Raw genomic sequence first — 25,326 nt, 5'->3', positions numbered from 1 at the left:
CCACTCCAGTATTCTTGTCTGGGAAATCCCATGGACAGAGGAGCCTGGAAGGCTACAGTCCTTGAGATTACAAAGAGTCGGACACAATTTAGCAACTAAACCACCACTATCCTCAAGCTATTAAGTCATTTCTACATTCACTTGTTCGTTTAAAAATCCTCTAAGTAGATAAAAAAGTTCATCTTCCTAATGACTTGTAGAGTTTCTACAGTGATTAACAAGGTTTGGATTAAACAAATTAGTGTGTAGGGGGGGCAATGGAATAAAACAGAATTGCTTGTTATGCTTCCTGAAGGACTGAGTGTCTGTTATATGAGAAAATATCATATGATGGTGATAATGATCTTTAATTGAGATTTTTTTTTTTTTTAGAGATGTCATATGTAAGGGGTCTAATGCTCAGAATGCCACCATTGAAATTGAAGCTCATAGAGAACGTAAAAACAGAAAGCAAATAGGTCTGAGAATATTCTGGCATAAATTATTTTTAGTTAATGAGGAATGTAAACCTTCAGTGTATCTCTTAGACATTCTAGCACTGCTGCTCACAGAGGGTGCTGGCACTTACGTTTGATGTGCTGTCCCTCCGGTTCTAGATGTCCTTTGTTAAAAGTGGGAAATAAGATAGAAAAATGCATCTGGGTGGAAAAATGTATCTGGATGGAAAAGTCACTCTGTTGATTTGTAAATTATAAATGTATACCTTTTAAAAATAATTTAAAGTTATAAACAAATGATTGATATTTAAGTTGATATAGCAGTGAAAAAAGCAAAAAAAAAAAAAAAGAAAGAAAGAAAGAAAAGTGAGCCATCCTGTATTTTGGTTGTTGGTTTAACAAAGAATTTGCACAGATGTGCAAAAAAAAAACAAAAAACTCATGACGATCACTCAGGTGATCATTCGACCAAAGACTACAAGTATATTCTCTGCACTAATTGCTACTGAGCCTCTGATATGTTTATATTTAAAAGGCTCTGCAGTAAACCATGGTGAATATCATAAACATGATGTCATGTAATCCTAAATCGTAAAACTGAAGTGTTCCTTGCAAACTACTCAGACTTTAGAGCCATCTATGAGATCTTCATAGAAGATAAAAATAATCCTGGGAAATTGCTACTCTGGTACCCTGAAAATAACAATCTGTCTAAAGAAAACAGAACCTTAATTTCAAACATCTTCAAGGTTTAAATAAAGGAGAGTTGTGATGTTAAAATTAAATGAAGTTAATCAAAATTCTACAGTGTTCGTCTTTGCGGGCAATATAGCATGGAATAATCAAAACAGCTACCTACTACTCTTTGCAATTTTCTCTGCTCTTCAGAATATCTCTACAAGGTAGATGTAATTATTTTCATTTTATAGATGAAGAAATAGAGTCTTAGAGAATGTGAGTGGCTTTCTCTTGGCCACACAACCACGAAGCAGTCTGTCTCCAAAGTCTTTCCAGTAGGGCCCACTGTCGTACACCTGGTTCTGTAGTCTAACTGTTTCAACACTCATGAGCAACATGTCTTTCTTCAGTTATTATATTTCACCTCCATTATCTCTTTCACAACACTAGGGGGATCGGTATATAAATAATATATAAATAATTGTGTATAATGTAAATAATAATTTATATAAATATAAATAATATAAATCATAATGGACAGAATCATCATTCCAATGTATTTATTAATTTAACCATCATACCAATGTGTTCATCAATTTCTCATTTCTTAGGGAGATTAACTTGGTACTTCCCTTAGAAATGAAGTTTCTATCAACTTGTGATATGAGATAGATTGTTTTAATAGGAGTCAGTCTTGGAGACAGGAAATACTTGAATATAATCAGCAACGTGATCAAAAGAACCAAAGGAAAAGTTACACTTCCACAACAGAACACTAGAGGTCTCCCTAACCTCAGTTTTTCCAAATTAGTGATGAAACAATCTTCAGGGTTTGAGACATATTGAATGCTATGGTATACTATTGATTACCTATGTTTCTTTAGAACACTTCATATTTTTACCGACAGATGTATATTTTATTTTATTTTATTTTTTTAATAAATTTATTTATTTTAGTTGGGGGCTAATTACTTTACAATATTGTAATAGTTTTTGCCATACATTGACATGAAAGATGTATATTTTAAAAGGGAACTCTTTAAAGGTAACTCAATACTTTTCTCATATTTATTTATTACACACATTAGTACTAAAATGGCACACATATGCACACTCCTAATATATTTGATCATCTTCCTCCTAAAATGACTTCACATCTTACACTTGGAGAGCCCTGCATGATGGGGTCTGACTCCTGTTACCAGGGCTTGCCTTTCTTTACCTCCTCTGCGTTCTCTCCCTCACACCTGTGTCCACACTTAGAGAGATGAATGTAGCTCACTACTGGGAGTGAGCTGGGGATAGGACTGCCTGGGGAAGGAGCTCATCTTTCAAACATGCGCTGCTAATCCTCTGTGTAGATAAAGCAAGAAATCTCTGGCCTCATTTTCTAGTTTTTAAAATGAAGGGTTTGGGCTGGTTTGGTGTTTTGGAATTTTGGCTGCTCATTAGAAATCACGTCATAAACTTTAAAAGATGCCAAGTCCGTCTCAGACTAATTAGATTAGGATTTAGGGAATAAGAGCTGTTGGAACCAAACTATCAGTGCAGTCGAAAAGCTCTCTAGGTGATTTGGGCTTCCCTGGTGGCTCAGATGGTAAAGAATCTGCCTGCAGTGCGGGAGACCTGAGTTCAATCCCTGGGTTGGGAAGATCCCCTGGAGAAGGGAATGGCTATCCACTCTTGTATTCTTGTCTGGAGAATTCCATGGACAGAGGAGCCTGGTGGGCGATAGTCTATGGGGTCACAAAGAAACAAGAGTGAGCAACTGACACCTTCACTTTCTAGGTGATTCTAATCTGCTGCTGAGGTTGAGAATGACTAACAGGCTTGACTGTGAGGTCTGGTCTACTTCACTGCTGATGTTCTAAGGCTCTATCTTGACTGGCCTGATACAAATGTTCATACACACAGCCTGTAAAGGCTTAGGTCTCCCACATATTTATCTTTCTCTAGATATAACTGTCTCACTTGTAAATTCATCCCTAGAAGTAGGGTTTCCTGCTTCAATTAACAGAGCAATAGGACCGCCCGCAAGGCCAAGGTGAACAGACAGAAGCACTGTGACTCCTCTGTCACTCAGTGCTGTGGAGATGAGATCCTGGGTACATACTTTCACAACCTGATTCTTGTCAAGGTTGTTAATTACAAGAGCAATGTCACCCCCTTAGTTCGCTATTAGGGAGACTGACTTAAAAGGCTGTAAAGAGTGCAGAAGTGCATGCATTTGCTCTTTTAATTGACATGGGCATGGTGTGAACATGGAATCTATTAGATGCCATAAGTTTCAGTGTATGTGCTGCAAGGGCAGCAGGTTGCATGTCTGTTTCCAAAGACAGCACATCTTTAGCTACAGGGGTGTGGCTTCGACTATTGATGGCCTCGGGCATTCACTGCGTCTAGACTCCAAATGAAGATGTTAACTTTGTTCTTTATCTATGCTTAATAAACACTTCTGTACTCAGCTACTAAGTTATGTCTGACTCCATGCGACCTCATAGACTGTAGCCCACCAGTCTCATGTCCCTGAAATTCTCCAGGCAAGAATACTGGAGTGGGTTGCCATGCCCTCCTCCAGGTGATCTTGCCCACCCAGGCATTGCACCCAAGTCTCCTGCGTCTCCTATATTGGCAGGCAGATTCTTTACCACTGAGCCACCTGGGAAGCACCTCTATCAGATATAAAATTTAAATGTGACTTGTAGCATTTATACTTCAACTTGAATAGATATTCCTCGGTTTTCTATTTATGAGCCCTTCCTCTCCTTCCATCTAAGAGTGAGCCAACAATAGGCACAACACAATGACTTGTGTACAGCCATGTGGTGACTCCATGGCCGAAAGAGCCGTTTTACTTTCTAGAGTAAAGAGCTAATGTCTTTATCCTATAGTGAATCAAAACTACTGTGTTATTAAAATGTATAGTCTCTCCATAAGACAGTTAAACAAAATCTGCTGTTTCTCTGCCTCTGGAATGGAAAAACAAAAGTTAGAACAAGAATTGGTGACTCACACACAAAAAACTATATTCTCCTTTTAAAATTAAGCAGATAACATGCAGTGCCCATCCCATCTATACTCAAACAAGTTCCTTTAGAATTTTCCCTATTGATGTACTATTAGCAAGATTTTAGGAAAATAGCATAGCAAGTCAAGATTTTGTGAGTTTTGAAGAAGATAATTCCATCTTTATAGTTCTTCTGCTACTGGTGATAAAATATCATGGGTCAAAGCTCACTTTGGTAACCATTTAGCTGCCTCATGCCTTATAAGAAATGGGATTTAACATATGTTATGCGTTTCACTTTCTGGTTCAAAACACCTTACCGGTCCAAAGTGTCGTCAGATCTGTACCGACTGATTGTGGCTTTCGGCTCCTCTCTCTCATTTGTTTTCCTGTAGCAAAAAATAATTATAGGAAGATCAAATAAATTATAAAAATAGTTTATACAACTTCCACAGATTTGGTAAAATCTTGGCCTGTTGGGGTGGGAGATATACATGTTACCAAGAAAAGGCAAAGTTGGAGTACCAAAATTGTCCCAGGCTTTGACCTGCCTAGGATAAATTAGCAAACCTAATTCCCCATGCTAATAAAAGAATTCTTCTTTAGGTCCAATTAACCTAATTACAATGTAACATATTCAAATCGAGGATAAGGATATGTGAAACAAGCAACACAACATGCAAAAGAGTTAATTACTAATATGTACTGCTTTCAGTGTTGTTGATTTTTATGTAACAAGAACTCAATCCCTTATCATCAGCTCTCTTGTGTTTACAGTTTCATCAGAGCCTTATGCCAGCACAACGGCTACATACAAATCAGTCTACTATGAGTTCAGCACCGTGGACAGGGTTGAAAGAAGAGTCCCTGCTGGAAGAAAGAGGGAGGAAGAGAGAAGAAAAGAGAGAAACAGGAAACATAGGAAGAAAATGAACAGAGGAAAGTGGTAGAAGAGAGAAAAGATGGATGGGAAGAAGAGAAGAGAGGGGAGCCCGGGAGAAGCAGGGGGAGGAGAGACAGCAGCAGAGAACTGAGACAGACAGATAATTTAAAAAAGAGGGAGCAGAGAGAAGACAAGAAAATTAGAGAAAGAGCCACGATCATCAAAGCACTGGAGATAGCTTGATCAGACTGATCAATCAGCAAGAAAAGCCTGTTCAATGTCTTAACCCTGTGATACAGGGAAAGTAAGCTCTTTGGAGAGTTCTACCACGATTGACTGTATTTGCATTTCAAAGCATCATTTGAAGCTGACAGATCAAAGGTACTGAATCAGAAAATGTACCAAAACAGTATACTACTTAAGATGCAATTTTTAACTTGATGTAGTGTATCTTTATTAAGCAAATAATAAAGTTTGCAGGTAAACCATGGTTTGCAGGTAAACCATATACTGTACTGATGACAGTATATCATCAGCAGTATATCATCAGCTGAGGAATGAGTTCTGAATTAACTATAGACCCTGCACACACAGAGCTAGAGGGACAAGTAAGACATGTACGTCCAAGCATAGAAAGCGGTCAGTATCAGAAGAGAGGCTCCGGTCAAGTACAAGGGAGTTCGAAGCTGAGAAAACTTGTTTGGAGAGAAGGGATCAGAGAAGGCTTCCTGGATGAGATACAGGTTGAGCTGGGACTTGGAGGATAAACAGACATGAACGAACAGAGGTAGAGGGAATAGTGTTTGTTAAGGAAAGAATAATGTTTATATAAAATGGCTAATGCAATCTCTTGTGTTTTTAAGGAAACTCGGAGTGAGGTCATGGTGAGGCTCACCAGCAGGTGTAATGCATGGGTGCAGATGGAACTGACCCCCATCCAGGAAATAACCCCTCACAGACGCCATTGCTTTGTCTCATTAGCTGCTGTATTCTTCCAGGTACTTATCACCACAGGACATACCATACTGTGTTCATTTACCTTCAATCTCTCCCTCCTCTACCTTTAACCAGGAAGCTTCCCTGATAGCTCAGTTGGTAAAGAATCTGCCTGCAATGTGGGAGACCTGGGCTCGATCCCTGGGTTTGGATGACTCCCTGGAGAAGGGAAAGGCTACCCACTCCAGTATTCTGGCCTGGAGAATTCCATGGACTGTACAGTCCATGGGGTCACAAAGAGTTGGACATGACTGAGCGACTTTCACTTGAATGACTTGAAGTTCTATGGAAGCAAGGATTTTGTTTTGTTCCCAGACTGCAGAATATTGTCTGGCTCCGAAGGGGATCTCCACCAGTACTATTTGTTGTGCTTTCTGCCTCACTTGATCCGTGTTAATGATCTTGCAGAGAAAGGACATAGTAAAATGTCCTGTTGTTTGTGCATCCTATGAAGCTTGTCTTCTAGCATGACGAGACTATTATTTATTTTCCTTTATTTTCAGTCTCTGCTCACGTGGAACTCTTGGGCATGTTATCACTTCTGCTGGAAGTGCCTCTTTCCGGCCCCTCGCCCACCAGCTACCCTTTCCTACTTGGAAACAGCCTCCATCGTTCAAGCAGCAACACCAATGAGCACTTCCTCAGGGAGGGCTCCCACTCTTTCAGTCAGAGTTACCCTCTGCTTCTTCCCACAGCATGGCCCACACTTCTACAAGCACTTTACATGGTAAATCTGAGTATTTGTGTCTATGGGTCCATCTTTTTCCATGAAATGTGAGAGCACCTTAAGATCACAGCTGGTGTCTGATGCATCTTTGTATTCCCAGCACCTGGCACAGTGTCAGCACACAGTAGGTGCTCCAAAGTGGTGTTGGGTGAACACCAAAGTGGACATAACCTCTGCAGAAGGATGGAAAAGTGTCACATGGACATCTGTTTGAGCGAATGCAAGGAGAAAAATAACCTACACTACCTTTTATAAAGATGTCATTTGAGATACTCGCCAAGGAGTCCAGGGGGAAATGTCTCAGGCTGATAGAGTTTTATTAGTGAAGATAAAAACAGCCCAATGTGCCGCTTTAGCAAGAATGCTGTCCAGCAACATGAAGGGTTCAGGTAACTAATATAATTTTAAATATATAAAATAACCATAGAAGGCATTAAGATCACATTATCTTGAAACCTGGTAGCTCAGATGGTAAAGAATCTGCCTGCAATGTGGGAGACCTGGGTTTGATTCCTGGGTTGGGAAGATCCCCTGGAGGAGGGCATGGCAACCCACTCCAGTATTCTTGCCTGGAGAATCCCCACAGACAAAGAAACCTGGTGGGCTACAGTCCATGGGGTCACAAAGAGTTGGACATGACTGAGCAACTAAGCACACACACACATCTTGAAACATATTAAGAACACGAATCTTAGTTTTCCTGGTCATGCTTCACAACAAATATGTTCTTTAATAGTTCCAGAGAAAGGCAAATACAATGAAGAGTGTGTTTTCCACTAATGCCTGGATTCAAGTGATCAGGTTCCCTTGTTTGGTAAGAGAGAGCCAACAGAGAACAAGAACATAAGCTTCAAAATCATGAAGACCTAGGACAGTTCACAGGAGAATCAGCCAAATCACAGAACAGTCAAACAGAATAACTAAGGCTGGGAACCCAAAAACCAACTGGATACTTTATGTAGAGGGGGGTAAACTCAGGACCCTTAGAACATGTCAAAATTCTGAACATTTTTAAAATGGTTTAGAAGAATTCACAGATAAAAATTCCAAAATAGACATATTCAAAGTGTCCACTTAACTTTTTTAAATTAATTTTTATTTGAGTATAGTTATTTTGGGGCTTCCCAGGTGGTTCAGTGGTAAAGAATCCACCCGCCAAAGCAGGTGACATGGGTTTGATCCCTGAGCCGTGATGATCCCCTGGAGAATGAAATAGCAACTCACTCCAGAATTCTTGCCTAGAGAATTCCATGGACAGAAGAGCCTGATGGGCTACAGTCCGTGGGGGTCACAAAAGAGTTCGATATAACTTAGCAACTAAACAATAACAACAGTTACTTTACAATGTCTACTTAACTTTTTAAAGCCCCACCATGAGAAACAATCACAGTCCTTTTACTAAGTATGCCTTGGTGGTAGACACTGGCTACTGAAAGAGATAAAACTTATGTCTGAGAAATAACTAGGTTCTTTTGCTGGATGTGGTTGTTTGTATGTGTGTGAGTGTCAATGTGCTTTAATAAGAACAGTATCTACTCATTTTATCAATCAGATTATTTACATCACTGTGATTATGAGTTTTACTTAAATGTTCCTACTAATTTGCATTTGTCAGTCTACTGGCCACTGAATATCATTTAGTGATTTTCCACATGCCTAGGAGTTTTTGAAAAGAAATGTTGTTCAGTTGCTAAGTCATGTCCAACTCTTGAGACCCTATAGACTGCAACATGCTGGACTTCTCAGTCCTTCACTATCTCCCAGAGTATGCTCAAACTTGTGTCCATTGAGTTGGTGATGCCATCCAACCATCTCATCCTCTATCGCCTCCTTCTCTTCCTGCCCTCAGTCTTTCCCAGCATCAGGTATTTTTCCCATAAGTCAGCTCTTTGCATCAGGTGGCCAGAGTATTGGAGTTTCATCTTCAGCATCAGTCCTTCCAATGAATATTCAGGGTTGATTTCCTTTGGGATTGACTGGCTTGATCTCCTTGCTGTCCAAGGGACTCTCAAGAGTCTTCTCCAGCACCACAATTCAAAAGCATCAATTCTTCAGCACTAAGCCTTCTTTATGGTCCAACTCTCACATCCATACATGATTACTGGAAAAATCACAGCTTTGACTATATGGACCTTGTTGGCAAAGTGATGTCTCTACTTTTTAATACGCTGTGTAGGTTTGTCATAGCTTTCCTTCCAAATAGCAAGCGTCTTTTAATTTCATGGCTGCAGTCACTGTCCTCAGAAAAGAAACATACTGTCCCATAAAGCAAGTGAAGTCAGCTGATACTTCTCTTTTAGGGTTCCTTTCTCTAAGGCTTGGAAATATCTTATCTCATCATGTTTCTGTGGGAGCCCTTGCTCTTTCCTGTCAGGAAGGCCACCATGGTAGGGTAAGCAGTGGATTGATGATTCCGTATCTCCAAGCTGTATTTTGGAAGCAGAAAGCTGGAGAAGCACAGTTTGCTTTGTGAAAATCCCTGATGTTATCAGATTCTCCTTCACGTGCCTAGAACATCAGGGAAAGCCTGTGGCTAGGCACCAGTATTCAGCCTTGAACAAGTCTACTCTCAAAAACAACTGTCTTTGTGTTTCTTCTAATGATGTAACTTGTCTGAAACACCTACCTGTCCAAGGCATCATGGGAATTATGTCTGTGGAGCACCGCCCTACCGTAATTTTCATCTCTGCAGAGAAAGAACAAAATTAAGTCACATGAAAAGTTATCACAGTCTTTAGTAAGTATTAAATAAGGCAGACAGGAAAGAGCTTGCAATGTTTGGCAAAGTTAATTCATTTTACTTCAGGCCTAAGAATACAACTATGCATTTATCTTAACATCACCACTTGAAAGAACACGGTGAAAAGAAACAAGTTTGGGAGTACAAACGACCATTATTCTGATTTATCCCATGAGATTTCCAGGTGATTCCACAACAGAATGAGTGTTTGCTCTTTGGTTTTTTGGTTTTGGTTTTTTTTCATCAGAGTATGGGAATGCTCGGCCAACTACTTTGTATACATTAGACGCATGCTTTTCTGCAGGAAGGCAAATGTTTTTTCAAATATGTTTTAAATTTAATTAAGCCTGTTATGTCTGAAATTTTTCCACTTGATGACCTTGATAGTTTTCCTTGACAAAGTGTAAGAAAATAATACATACCAGTATTTGTGGCTAAGAAGGTTGATTGTTCACAGATTTAGCCTATTTTTGAACCATGAGATTATATAGTGTGCTCTGTTTGGTCCTTAAAATAGCCTATAAATTAGGCAAGGGAGACACTCATATCCAATTCACAGATGAGAAAATTGCTCAGTGAGTCTGTGGCTTTCTTAAAGCTAAAAGATTAGCAAGTGACAAGGGTGGGTTTAGGACCCAGATCTCTATATTCCAAACTTTTGCTTTTCCTACTGGTCAATCATGCAGTAGGACTTCATACATAAAATTCTAAAGTTATATATTTCTTACTTTGTACAGTGGACCTGAAAGTACAGGCATTGTTGTGTGTGTATGTGCTAGGTTGCTTCAGTCATGCCTGACTCTTTGCAACCCTATGGACTGTAGCCTGCCACGTTTCTTCTCTCCATGGGATTCTCCAGGCAAGAACACTGGAGTGGGTTGCCATGCCCTCTTCCAGGAGACTGTAGCCCGCCAGGTTCCTCTGTTCATGGGATTCTCCAGGCAAGAATACTGGAATTGGTTGCCATGCCCTCCTCCAGGAGATCTGCCAAACCCAGGGATTGAACCTGCATCTCTTATGTCTCCAGCATTGGCAGGCAGGTTCTTTACCACTAGCACCGCCTGGGAAGCCCACAGGCAATGTTAGGAAATGTCAAAACATGTAGTAAAGACTTTGGCTTTGAGCCAAGGCAGAGAGTAAGTATCTGAACCTTTCAGTGTGAACCTAACCAAACCTGAAATATCACATTTCTCCTGGTTCTGCTCCACTAACGTTACTCAACACTCTGGAACCACTGACAATAAAGCTATATAAGAACTGCAGTAGATAATTAAAAAAAAAGACAGTGAAACTGAAACAATTGCAGCAAATATACACCCTCAGAAATCCCAAGAGAACCCTCCAGATTCCCGGTAACCCCTCCCTACACTTGGGGAGAGCAGCAGACAACAGACACATTTTTTGCCTGAAGCAAAATCCTAGCAAGGAACCCAGCACTGGGCCAGCAGGTGTGGGGGAAGCATCAGAGCCAATTTCCCCTTCACTGAGAAGCTGTCACACCGTCCAAGCTTCCCTGGGCCTTTTTAAGGAAGTGTGTCTGGCATAAAACCATCGTTCTTACTAACTGTAAATTGTCTTAGACATCTCTATCTCCCCACATCTGTGCAAATACTTGCAGCGCCAAATTTACCTTTGATACCCCTCTGTCATTTTGGAAAAATAGAAATGTCATAATAGGTTTCAAGAGAAGCAGTAAATGTTGCTTTATAGAAGGAAATGATTGTAGTCCAAGAGTGTTAACTCCAAACCTTAGTGTGTGGAACTGATTGTTGTCTAAGAGTGCTACCTCCAAAACTTAGTGTATCTCCAAATACCCCTATAGTTCCTTAAAATAATAGAATTTAATAACAGAATTTAAGAGACATTTTTGTTTACCAATTACAAGTATGCTCCTCAAACAACCATGCATGGACAGTTTAGTAGAAAGCTTGGAGTAAGTATCCTGTAATGCAGGGGTTCCCATCTTCAGAGTTCTTGACATTATGGGTTTGATCATTTTTTGTTGTGAGGAGTGTCCTGTGCATTGTATTAATGGGTTGTTTAGTGGCATTCCTAGTCTCTACTGACTAGATGTCAGGAGTACCCTGCTCCCAGTTTTGACATCTATAAATATCTCCTGACCTTGTCAAACATCCCCTGGGAGCAAAATTGTCCCTGACTGAGAACCACTGGTGTAACGTAAAGACAATGGGTCATGTTACTCTCAGCTCTACCACTTAATAGCTGTGTGCTCCTGGACAAGTTACCTAACTTCTCTGAGCCTCAGACTCCTCTTCTGTAAAACGAGAATGTAATATCTACCTTGTATGATAGTTGTGAGAATTTAGTGATGCTTTATATGTAAAGTACCTAGCATCTAACTTGACATGTAAGAGGGAATCAAAGAACATATACATATGCATGTATATATATATATATAAATACATGGGCTTCCCTGGTAGCTTAGCTAGTAAAGAATCTGTCTGCAATGCAGGAGACCCTGGTTCAATCCTGGGTCAGGAAGTTCCCCTGGAGAAGAGATAGGCTACCCACTCAAGTATTCTTGGCCTTCCCTGGTGACTCAGATGGTAAAGAATCTGCCTGCAATGCGAGAGACCTGGGTTCAATCCTGGGTTGGGAAGATCCCTTAGAGGAGGGCATAGCAACACACTCCAGTACTCTTGCCTGGAGAGTCCCCATGGACAGAGGAGCCTGGCGGGTTACAGTCCATGGAGTCGAAGAATTGGACACAATTGAGTGACTAAGGACACACACACGTGTGTGTGTGTGTATATATATATATACATGTATGTGTGTGTGTGTGTGTGTGTGTGTGTGTGTATACAATTTACAATAAATATATCTGGGTTGGACAAATATCTATTATAAATCTGTGCTGGCAATGAGGCAATATGTTTAGGGACATAGTCTTCAAACCTTTAAACATATAGCTAATAGACGCAATGCTTAAAACAGACAATACTTTCTTGGTGGTAAACGTCTTCACTCATGAAGTGACAGTGCATTTAGCACCTTCCTGGACCTAGAGGTATACAGCCAGTGGGAACTAAAATGAGCCAAGAATTTATCTATTTCACTTGCTCATAAGGAAATTTCAGATAAAGTATTATTAAATTCGGAATCATACTTCTGTTTGTTTCAACTGACATGATCAATATATACCAGGAATATCCCCACCATGGACTAAATATTCCCTTTTTGGAATCTGGAATGTCTTTTTTTTTCAGATTATCAATGTCTATGCTACTCATAACAATGAAATCCTGCTTTCTCTCACTCACAACTCATGTTCTTTTAGGTATATGGCTATTTAAGATGGTAGAGATATTGTTAAAAATCTGATATAACTAAGGTATGCTTACTAAGTCTTACCAAAAATGAGGCCAACCAACAAAGTGCTTTAGAAAAAAAAAGCATCCACTTTCCAGTTGGCCATTAGTTTCTCTTTCTTCTCTTTCTTCTCCCCGCTCCTCCCTCCCCATGCTTTCTTACCTTTCTTCTTCAGGACGTTTCTTTATCCAGCTATTATCCTGTAAGAAAGTCCTTCTTTTGTTGACCTCTTGGAAACCCTGTTGCCTCAGTGTGGTCCCCTGCATGGTAGTCTTCATATCTAACAACAGAAAAATGAAACCTCATGAGATACAGTGCCAGGGAGTTGAGTGTGTGTTTGCTAACTTGGAAATCTTGAGAGGCACATCTGATGGTCCAGCCTTCATCTTCTAGTCTGGCACCTCCAGTACTGTTTCAAAGTAGGATGCACTGGCAAGAAAGAACAAAACCCACACCTATCATCAAAGATAACATAACATATAAGACTGCTCAAGTGCCAACTGAAACTACCTGTGCACGTTAGGAAGCCCTGCCCTGCACCTGGGAATGAAGAACCACAGGCCTCAGCTAAATCAATACTGGGTTTAGTGGGTGAGCCATTTTGCTCAGAAAGAAATATGCCTTGGAAGGACACACAAGACTGTTTTGGAAGTATTTAGTAAATAATACTCAATGACTCCTAGTGCTTCTGATTATAAATAATGTGATTCTTTGATCTCATGGGAGTCAGAAGTACAGAAGGTCACCTATACTTGATTTTTAAAAGAAATCTTTAAATTGCAATTAGATGAGTTAAATCTATAGCACTCTGACTTTTATCTTAAGCCTAACTTTGGCCATGTTAATTAAAATTAGACTGCTGCTTCTAAGCATTTCATAGCTACATGAAAAAATTAGGAACTATGGATTGTTTTTCCCAGATTTTTAAGTTTTCTGAGTAAGGAAACACCATCTACATTACCATTTCCTGTGGGAGATGTTTTTCTCAAGGTGAAATTGGACATGCTGCCTTCCAGTCAGGACCTAAAAGAAAAATGGGGATGGGGAAAAACATGACAATGACTTAACAAAGAGTCAACCAGGGGCTCGTTCATTGTTAATGAGACACATTTGTCAATGACAAGGACAGTCCTATAACCTGGTATGATAAATACATGATATAAACTGTCCCCTGAGAACATGAGAGTTCATCTATTCCAATGTATTTGTTTTACAGATGAAGATACTGAAGTCAGGAGTATTTAGTGTCCCCTATGTTACAGAACAAGCAATTGACTGAATCAGCCCATCAGTTAATTCATTTATTCAATGACTAAATATGCATAGAGAGCCTGGCACTGAACCAGGAGGTGGAAACAAGAAAGATAGTATGACAAGCATCTGTTCTGGGGCCCTAAAGGTATTGCAAGTCCCAGGTGTGGCCTTTCTGCTTAACAGAAAAGTCAGCCCTGAATTTCCACAAATGTGGGACTCTCAGTTTTCAAACTGGAAAAGTCCTGGGCCAATAGTGATGACTTGGTCACCCTAGGTGGGGCGTTATGTTTTTTGCAGAGTCCATCCCACCAGACAGTGTACGGAATGTGGGAGGGGCCCTCTATCTTGAGTCAGAAGCAAGTCCTAGGTCCAGCTTCATGACATCAAAGTTCTGAACTACTTAATCTCCCTGTAAAATGGGCTAATGAAACCCGCTACCTACCTCATAAGGTTGTGATGATCATCTGAACAAGGTACACAAAAATCACCTTGTCAAACTATAAATGAGTTGAGACTTACAGTTGCATCATCAGACAGCAGTTTACAGGTATAATGTGGGGATTATAAAGCCCCCATCTCCCACCCTCTGGTTCAAATGTATCTCCTACAATAACTGGCTATAGGACCTGAAGAGGTAAAGACACATTTTCTGGATCAAGGAATTGTTTCCCTGTTGTCTTCATTTAGAATATCAGTGCCCGAAGAGTTGGAGAAGGCAATGGCACCCCACTCCAGTACTCTTGCCTGGAAAATCCCATGGACAGAGGAGACTGGTGGGCTGCAGTCCACGAGGTCGCGGGGAGTCGGACGCAACTGAGCGACTTCACTTTCACTTTCCACTTTCATGCACTGGAGAAGGAAATGGCAACCCACTCCAGTATTCTTGCCTGGAGAATCCCAGGGACAGGGGAACCTGGTGGGCTGCCGTCTATGGGGTCGCACAGAGTCGGACACGACTGAAGCGACTTAGCAGCAGCCCCAAGAGGAGGTGAGAATTGGAAGGTGCTGGTGACTTTACCAGCCTAGTGCTTGGCACTATGGGGTCACAGCTTCATCTCTTCTGGGAAATTGCCCTTGGCTGGTCAGGCTGCCAGTTACACACCCTCCTCATCCACTACACCCGCAGCTAGCAACTGACTGCACAGCCACTTCTGCAGGCGACTGGTGCTTCAGCCCTCACCGTGGCGGACGTTAGGCCAGCAGGGGGCTCATCATTGCCCAGCTCATTCCCCTGCCTCCCCAACCCTCCCCGCTCTTCCCTCTCTCCTTCTCCTGGGCACATACCCTTCATAAATCACAGGCACCCAAGGGCCTCTCAGGCACTGCTTTGAGGGGACCCAACCTCAGACTAACAACCAGCATAAGACTGGCAGCTATTCGCTCTGCAGAGAGTCTGAAGGTCTCAGTGAAATTAGAAAGTTGTCGTTAACTCGTGTCCGACTCTTTTGTGACCCCGTGGACTGTGGCCTGCCAGGCTCCTCTGTCCATGGGATTCTCCAAGCAAGAATACTGGAGTGCATTGCTATTTCTTTTTCCAGGGGTTCTTCCCAACCCAGGGGTCAACTCGTGTCTCCTGTTTGGCAGATGGATTCTTTACCACCTCGTCACCAGGGAATTAGAAAGACCTGCATCTAAGGTCGGAGAAGGCAGTGGCACCCCACTCCAGTACTCTTGCCTGGAAAATCCCATGGACGGAGGAGCCTGGTAGGCTGCAGTCCATGGGGTCGCTAAGAGTCGGACACGACTGAGCAACTTCACTTTCACTTTTCCCTTTCATGCACTGGAGAAGGAAATGGCAATCCACTCCAGTGTTCTTGCCTGGAGAATCCTAGGGACAGCAGAGCCTGGTGGGCTGCCGTCTATGGGGCCGCACAGAGTCGGACACGACTGAAGCGACTTAGCAGCAGCATCTAAGGTGTGCTATTTACGGTGTCACTTTGGGGATGATATTTATAGTTCAGCTCCCTTATGTGTAAAATGAGATGAACTGTGGTTGTTTTGAGGGTCAGATTTGTCTATCAAGATGATGACACAGGCTTCTATCACCTCAGAAAGTGTAAGGCAAAGACATAGAGGAGGTGTGGTTGGGTGTGGGGAGGAAGTGAACAGGCTGGGCCACTGAGTGCTGGACACGCAAGGGGTGTAGGGCAGACCCTGTCTCCTGTATTTAGAGGCCCCTCAAATTTGGAAGAAAGGGGAGGAAAAAAGGCCTGGCAAACTTCAGTCTCAACCACTTGTTCACTTCACCTCAGTCTGGCCTTACTTCTCTGGGCTCTTGGCTAACCAACTTTCTCTTTCTAGATGGGCTCTGATAAACCTTTTCCTGAGCCAGTGAAGACCTGAAGGGTTCGTAGCCAACTGAACTGGGGTTCTGATGTGGGCAGAATGCCGAATGTACAGCTGGTAATGTATTTGCAGAGATTGCAAACTCAACCATGAAACACAGGGCAGGGTCAACAGAGAAAAGGCATTTGGCAATTAACTGCTTATTTGTCCCTCACAAAAGACCGAGTGTCCTGTAAGCCAGACCCAAGACTGTGTCTTCTCATTTCCAGCCTATGGGACAGAGTAGATGCCCCCTGGGTGCTTACTGTGTACTGAGTTAGGTCCTTTTCAAAATTTCTAACACCCCAGAGTTTCAGGATGTGTCTGTATTTGGAGACAGGGCTTTTAAAGAAATGATTACATTAAAATGAGGCCATTAGGGTGAGGCCTAATCCAATCTCTCCTCCGACCTTATAAGAAGAGGAATTTGGACACCCAAAGACACCTTTTCTCTGTGTCTGCACAGAGAAAAGGGTGCGAGAGGATGCAGGCAGAAAGAAGGTGGCCGTCCTGAAACTGAGAAAGGAGGCCTTAGGAGAAACCAAAACTGAGGACACCTTGATCTTAGACTTTCAACCTCCAGAACTATGAGACAACACATTTCTTTCTTTCTTAAAAAATTTTTAAAAAATCTTTTGGCCCCACCATATGGCATGTGGGATCCCAGTTCTGCAACCAGGGACAGAGCCCCACCCCCTGCATTGGCAGCTCAGAGCCTTAACCTTAGGACTTCCAAGGAAATCCCCCAGATAACAAATTTCTCTTATTTAACGGATAACAAATGTCTCTTACTAGCCTGTGGTACTTTGTTTTGGCAGCCCTAGCAAACTAACAGAGTCCTTACGGGGAAAGCAGTTTAAACATTTCTAAAATAGCTAAGTCATTCAAAGAGCTTCGTGCCACTGTGTCTCTGACCTTCATTTTTTTAATGGCCCCACTGCACAGGGCAGTTGTCCATAGCCATAGTACCAGCTCTCGACAGGGTACCTCACAGGCATCATAAACTCTTCCTCACATAAAACTCTGCACAGCAGCTATTACCTCCATCTCCTGGATAAGACACCTAAAGCTTAGGGAGAGAATGTAACCTGCCAAAGTGGAAACAAGCAGAATCCGGCTTCTAAACTGAAGCCAACTCATTCCTCGGCAACCAGCAGTAATGCTTGTGATGAGTCACTGCAAGATGGGACAGGAACCTGGCATTACATTGAGAGAGGGCAGGTACACAGCAGGGCCTGCCTGACTCTTGACATCTCTGGAATCCCACGAGCTCTGCCCCAGTGCCCGGCAGCAGAACCAGAACAGCTTCTCAAGGAATCACTGCGGCAAACAAATGCACAGAGCAGCCTGACCTGTGTAATCCCTGACACTTCCTAGCTTACAAACCTATGTCCATACAAAACATGCACACAAATGGTCACGGAAGCATTATTCAAAATAGCCGAAAGGTGAAAATAACCCAGATGTCCATCAATGGATGAATGGATACACAACATGTGGTACATCCATACAGTGGAATATTAGTTGGCAACAAAAAGAAATGAAGTGTTGATATGTACTGCAATGTGAATGAAGCTTGAAACAAGCTAAGCAAAACAAGCCAGGCAAAAAGGCGACTTATGTAGGGTTCTATACGGATGTTGTTTTTTTAGATTTTCCTTGTTATCCTCCCCATATTCCACCTCAATTTCCTCCCAAGCCAGGCTTCTGCTGTCCCTTTAGGCTCTACTGGGTAAGAAAGAGGAGAGTTCAGACAATAATAATTCTGTAGATGATGTTATAGTAATGTATACTTTATCTCATTTCATTTCCATAGCTACATTCTAAGAGTAATGTAATCCCAACTTAGCAGATTCATGGCTCGAGCAGTGGCTGAGAGGCAAAGCTGGGACTCCCCCTGAGGCTTTCCAGCTCAAGGTTCATCATCTTTTCCTCTCTGCCAGGGACTCCCTGCAGTTGTAGAGAAAAAAGCAGCACCTCCTCTTTACCTTATATTTACTCTTCCCCAATGGCTCAGTGGATAAAGAATCTGCCTGCAGTGCAAGAGATATAAGAGACCTAGGTTCGATCCTTGGGTTGGGAAGATCCTCTGGAGAAGGAAATTGAAAGCCACTCCAGTATTCTTGCCTGGGAAATCCTACGGACAGACAATTGTGGTAATATGTAGCAACTCCGTGTATTTCAGCTTCCCCAGTAGCTCAGATGGTAAAGAATCTGCCTGTAATGTAGGAGACCTGGGTTCGATCCCAGGGTCAGGAAGATCCCCTGAAGAAGGGAATGGCAACCCACTCCAGTATTCTTGCTTGGAGAACCCCATGGACAGAGGAGCCTGGAGGGCTACAGTCCATGTGGTCACAAAGAGTCAGACATGACTGAGTAGCTAACACACACATACACCCCTTATATTCAAGGCTGGCTCTAATCAGATCCTGCTAAAGCATCTGAGGGATGGCGGAGCCTGGTGGGCTGCCGTCTATAGAGTTGCACAGAGTCGGACACTACTGAAGCGACTTAGCAGCAGCAGCAAAGCATCTGATATTTTCATGCATTCTCCAGAAGGAGTCATAAGTTCCGACATCCAGACAAGCTCAGTGCCCTTACTGCTGTCTCCCTGCCAATGACTAGCCTCTGGTATCCCATAAACACCACTCTGGCTACACCCCCAGAGTCTCTGGGATACTTTCTAGGAATAGCTTCCAATGACCTCACTTGCTTTCTCTGGGACACCCCAGTTTCAACTTGTTCCCTCTTTCATGAAAGTTCCTGGGAAGAATTAGGCCTTTTGCACTTCACCCTTTCCATCTCTGAAACTGCATGACTGAAGGTAAGAGTGGCCGTCTTTGGACCATGAACCAACCTCAGGACTGAAGTCACACACTAACAACGGCAGAGCGGGAAGTTAGAAGGAGCAGAGTTCCTTACAGAGTTGCCAGACAGCCCTGGATGATCTAATTTTTAACTTTGGGAAAGAGAAAAGCAAACCTCCTAGTTTCTTCATGAGAGTACTCTTTCATATTTTTGTTACTCAAGCTTAGTACTCTTCTTGCCTGTTATAAGGTCATTGTGTAGGTCTGAAACAGAAGGTCTAAAAGCCCATGGTGGACTTCAAAATATGAGATACTAGTGACTCTTTTATTAGTAAAACACTATTTCTCGCAACATGTCCATGTGTTTGAGGCCCCTGGCAAGAAGGATCATGCGTTTAGTTCCTACTGTTGCTTCAGATTGAGCCACATGCTTAGTGCACATCATTTTATTCAATCCTCCCAGGTGAGAATCATTACCTCTAATTATAGGAACTCAAGAGAGGCTAAATAACTTGGCCAAGGTCACGGAGGAAGTGACAGGCAGGAACTGCAATTAGGTCTGTAAGACTGCAACGCCAGGGTCCTCTCAGGGCACGATACTACATGTTGCACAAAGTATCATGTGATGTAGCCAATCCCAGACATGCAGGAAGTGCCCACAAGTTCCGAAAGATGGGAGATAATGGGAGAGGAGCTGGGAGGAGCAGCAGTAGTAAATAACTGCTCCATCACCGCTGGGCAGCTCAAGCTCGAGCCTCACCCCTCCCGTGGCCACACGGACACCATGAGTTGCTGCTGCTGCTGCTGCTAAGTCGCTTCAGTCGTGTCCGACTCTGTGCGACCCCAGAGACGGCAGCCCACCAGGCTCCGCTGTCCCTGGGATTCTCCAGGCAAGAATACTGGAGTGGGTTGCCACTTCCTTCTCCAGTGCATGAAAGGGAAAAGTGAAAGTGAAGTCGCTCAGTCGTATCCGACTCTTAGCGACCCCAGGGACTGTAGCCTACCAGGCTCCTCCGTCCATGAGATTTTCCAGGCGAGAGTACTGGAGTGGGGTGCCATTGCCTTCTCCAGACGCCATGAGTGGCCTGCCACTATTCCTTACCTGACTCCTTCTCTGAATCTCTCTCCCTACTCAGTGGCTTGATAATGTTTTATACTCTTTCCTATCTACATGCTGTCCATCGACTCCTTTTAAGCCACCAAATGCTTAAGTTGAAAACTCTGATGTGAAATGAGACAGGAAAATATAATGTGTTTTATTTTAAAATGATAACAGTTTAATAAGTATGCAGGAGTTTTTTTTTAAGTGAAAAATGACTAATACTGTGGGAAAAATTTTTTTTCATCAAATCTACATGTTTCACTCACAACTGCACAAACTTCCTCAGGATTATCTGCTCTTTTATTTTTCCTTAGGACCCGTTGGCCACAACACCCTAACTTCAGCTTACTACACCTAACTACACCCTTACGTCAGCCCATTTGGTGGCCCCAGAACCATTTCTAGAAGCTCCAATCTAAAACCTTTAAGGTGCAAACTCCTCTCTCATCAACCTCTAATTCCACAGAAATTTTACTGCAATGGAACACTTTCCATCTTGACAGAATATACATTTTTTACATGTGGAAATTTTCTATACTGCTATTAAAAATGGATCAACAATTAGGTTCCTGTGAATAATGCTCTTGTTAAACAAATACTTGTTTATAGAATGGATTGGAGATTAAAAACCTTTCAAATTGGTAATATCAAGAAATACATGCAGCAAAATCTCATTTTTATATTATTTTTTAAAGAAATTACTTATTTCAGCAGCTGAGGTTATGCTGAGTTTCATATTTACTTAACACCCAGATAATCACACTTCAATAGTCTCAGTTCAGCCAATTAGATTTATTTCTAAGTGCTATCCTTGGTTTCCTTCCAGTCAAGTTTTAAACTTCTCACGAGAAAGATGCAACTGTCATCTTGGCTTCTCAAAATGCCGTTACTGGCACATATGCCAACAACTATATTTTAAATGTGTACTATTATGGGAAAAGATGTGTAAAAAGATGTGTCTCTATTATGCTGGGAACTACAGAAATTTTTCCCTTTTAAACCACCAAATGCTTAAGTTGAAAACTCTGATGTGAAATCATGTTGTCAAAAGTCAATAGGGAGGGAATTCCCTGGCTGGCCAGTGGTTACGACTCCACACTTCCACTGCAGGGACCTGGGTTTAATCCCTGGTTGGAGAACTAAGATCGCATAAACCATGTGTCATGGCCAAAATAAGTCAATATGGCAGAGGGGAAAAAAAAAAATCTTTTCAACTTTTGGCCTCTCTTTCATTTTCTCTTAGTGGCCAAATACCAGAAAGTGCTAGTTTGTACCCAATTCTACAGCTTCTGCCCAGAGACATGTGTATTTAGGTTTTAGAGGAAATTGCTCTTCTTCATTTCTGAATTACAAAGCCAGTCAAGTTTTCCATAGTTTTCTTTGGATGCATTTGAAATTATGAAACACTTCCTATTTCTTCAAGTTGTCCCTTTTCAGATCCTCTTCATCTCCCTCTGGTCCTTCTCAGTTTCTATCTTGAATAATAGCACTTCCTTGAGAGATTTAGATCACCAGGTGATTCCCTGCCCCGGGAGCCAGTCAGCCCCAGCTCCTCCTAGCCCAACTCTAAGACTCCCCTGGGCCACCTCCCAGCTAAGCTGCACTCCTCTCCATCTTTTGGATCCTCCTGACAAAAAAGACTTTGTGGGTCTCTCTCTTCCCTCCCAAGGACAAAATGCCTCTCGACATACCTAATAAGTGCTACGGGTTACCACTCCCTGCTAACTCTCCCTAAGAAAGATTGTGTGAGCAAAGCAACTGGAATGAGGTGGTGCAGAGATGAAAAAGACTAGGAAGAGCAAGACAGAAAAGAAAAAAAAAATGCAGAGCAGAAAATAGGATAACAAACTAGAAGATGAAAGAAGAAAAGAGAAAAAAAACAATAAAAAGAATTCACCACCGATACTTGTGATAGTCATGTGATAGTGTTAGCCCTATTCAGCTTAGATTGTATATGTATTATGCTTAGGGCTTCCCCCGTGGCTCAGCAGTCAAGAGTCCGCCTGCATTGCAGGAGCTGCAGGAGACGTGGGTTCGACCTCTGGGTCGGGAAAGATCCCCTGGAGGAGGGCATGGCAACTCACTCCAGTATTCTTGCATGAGAATCCCATAGACAGAGGAGCCTGTTGGGTTACAGTCCATAGAGGCACAAAGAGTCAGATATGACTGAAGCGACTTAGCACGCACGCATGCATGTATTATACTTAGACCCACATAATGCCTTAAGGCTGACACTGTGATTATCCTCCTTCTCCACCTAAGGAAACTTTATAATGAATGACTTCAATGAAGTCAGAGTCTTTTTGCAGAAGGCAGTGCAGGAGTTGGAAATGTGGAGAGGGGGTGATATTAGTTCTTTCTATTTTATAGCTGAGTAATATCCTCTAATAAAAAAAGAAAACAAGGAAAACAGGGAAAAAATTCGCTCTTTTTGGAAAGAGGTTTTTAGGATGAGTAGTTTGCCTCAAGTTACACAGCCAGTGCACAGTTGGGATTCCAACCCAAATGCACCTGACATCAGAGTTCCTGTCCCAGAAGCTCGGGAAATAAAAAGGTGTCAACAGGTAGAAAGTTACCAGGTTAAAAGAAAGGGTGAGGAGAATGACATTTCCTTTGCAATAGAAATCTGTGATGGACCTCCACCAAGAGAGAGATTTGGAGCAGACTTTCTCTGATCTTCTTAACAAAGTATCATGAGAACAGCACAGAGTGATAGTTGGATGCTCCAGAGTCTCTCCAGAGTTAATTTACTGAGCTTCTAATATACTTAGGTAAATTGATGCCTTTATGGAAAAGACCAAATGTGAATAGTTGCCTAGGAGAAATCGCTTAAGTGATGGGGGGAAAAACAACAGCAAACATAGACTATGGAAACAAACACAGCAAAAATGTCTAGAATGACATATGTAGCTTGGTGGTATTCATTTTTGTGTATGAAAAAGCCTTTATGGTTCAATAATATCTACTAGTACTTGCTTCCCAGAAATCACTGATAATAGGGAAAAACGCCTAGAAACCGAAAAAAGCACTAACGCTATTAAGCTATTTTCAACAGAAGAATAAGAGAGACTCTATAATTACAAACCAATAAACAACAGCATTATCTTCTGTGAGATAAATACAACAAACCATCAAACAACTAATTATCACCTAAATGAACATGAAATATTATGTAAGGATAAAACAAACAGGGCTTCATGAAGTGTAAATGTTAATAAGTGCATTTAAATTAATGGACTAGGTTTAGCCTTCACATGCACTGCAGAAGGAAATCCAATAATTATGAGGCTGGGAAAGACTTGCTTAGCCTGCTGTGATGGTTAGAAATTTGCTATTTCTTTAGTCACACAGCTTCCCAGTCTACACTTACCATTAGAAAACTTGCTTGCTGAGGGTGAAAAAGTTCAGAACGTAGCACAAAGGACATCTTGGAGCCAGCCAGTCATCTATATGCTACAAATTTGGAGTCTGAAAACCATCGACCAAGGGCTTTCCTGGTGACTCACTGGTAAAGACTCTGCCTGCCAATGCAGGAGATGCAAGAGACACAGGTTCAATCCCTGGGTCAGGAAGATCCCCTGGAGAAGGAAATGGCAACCCACTCCAGTATTCTTGCCTGGGAAATCCCACGGACAGAGAAGCCTGGAAGGCTACTGTCCATAAGTTCACAAAGAGTTGTACACAACTGAGCGACTAAACAACAAACCATCAACCGTAAAATGTTCTTACTGCTTGTTCTTGATTTTAGCGTAGCCCCCACCTGCCCTTGTTTCCACCACCAATGATAGATAACATCAAGTTGTAGCATGCAGAGTCCTAGTCTCTGTGATTAAATTCATATCATGACACTGGTCTAGTGTTTATTATTAATAATAAAAATGCTACCTAATACAAATTATCTATTGCCTGAGCCCCTCAAGCACTATTTTCAGTTCTAACTGAAGACATTTGTTAACTGAGTAAAAAAAAAACAAATTTAGACCATGCACTATGAACCAAAACACTGTTACCCTAAGTTCTTTATCTTAATCTTATTTCATATTCACCTCAGCTCTGTCATGTGGTCACTCTTCACCTCAATTTTACACAGTAAAATCTTTCTCATTATATTAATACTATGTGTTCAACAGAAAATGTGGAAAATATGAGAAAGCACAAAGAAGGGAAAAATCAGATACCTTTCATCAACCTTTGTTCTTTTCCTCCAGGGTTGTTTTATTATTATTATTATCATTTTGCATATTACAGCCTATTGATGCACATTTTCAATACCATTTAAAAATATTTGAATAATTCTTCTGCAACTACAAAATATTTCATCTTATGGGTCTATCAGTATAACATAACTCCTCTGTTGTTTTCCAACAAAACCATAAAAATCTTTTGACCACATCCCTTATTATTCTTATCTATGTCTTATAGATCTTTAGAAGTAAAATTATTTGCCAAGGGGTGTAACTTCTAAAATGTACTTGGTCTCTATTGTCAAATATCTTCCCATAAACTTTATACCAGTTTACAATCCACCCTCAGCACATGAATGTCCACACATCGGCCAGGATTTAGAATTCTCATTTATTAGTCTCTTTAATGATTTAATAGGTGAAAGTGGAATCATTTTGGCTCAAATGCATATTTTTATAATTTTATTGGTTATTTTCTTATTTTGTGAATTGTCCATTGATTAATTATCCATTGATAAATATTTCTTTTTTCTTTGTAGGAAAACATTTATATGTCTGACATCTTTATATGTCAGAAATATTTATTTTTACTTTCCCAGTATTCATTTGGCTTCTAATTCTGATTTTTCTTTTTTTTTCTTCTAATTCTGATTTTTCATTGGCAGCTTCTAATTTTGTGATTCTCTTTCTCCTTATGAATTCTTTCACTCCTTAAAACCCCTGTAGACCATCAATAAAATTTTTTCTGACCTCAAAATCCAAGCTATCACCAAATACTGTAACTCTTCTACTACATCACTCTTGATTGACTTTCTTTCTACATTCAAGCTACCAATTCAAGCTGGCATGATCTGTT

General features: G+C 41.5%; 1 protein-coding gene across 18 annotated transcripts in view; it reads right to left on the bottom strand.

Moving 5' to 3' along the window:
• Window positions 1–25,326, bottom strand: part of SCEL (sciellin) — a 344,029-nt gene that overhangs the window by 90,892 nt on the left and 227,811 nt on the right. For all 18 annotated transcript variants that reach the window (XM_081550041.1, XM_081550043.1, XM_081550024.1 and 15 more), the window contains 4 exons: window positions 13,760–13,821; window positions 12,961–13,078; window positions 9,355–9,414; window positions 4,443–4,511 (listed from right to left, as the gene is read on the bottom strand). In XM_081550041.1, the coding sequence (XP_081406167.1) occupies window positions 4,443–4,511; window positions 9,355–9,414; window positions 12,961–13,078; window positions 13,760–13,802 (290 nt within the window). In that variant the 5' untranslated portion in view covers window positions 13,803–13,821. The remainder of the gene's footprint in view (window positions 1–4,442; window positions 4,512–9,354; window positions 9,415–12,960; window positions 13,079–13,759; window positions 13,822–25,326) is intronic.

This window comes from Giraffa tippelskirchi, chromosome 12, assembly GCF_054371585.1.
Source record: "Giraffa tippelskirchi isolate mGirTip1 chromosome 12, T2T-mGirTip1v1.2.pri, whole genome shotgun sequence".
Taxonomy (NCBI): domain Eukaryota; kingdom Metazoa; phylum Chordata; class Mammalia; order Artiodactyla; family Giraffidae; genus Giraffa; species Giraffa tippelskirchi.
This window is presented reverse-complemented; position numbering and strand designations above follow the sequence as displayed.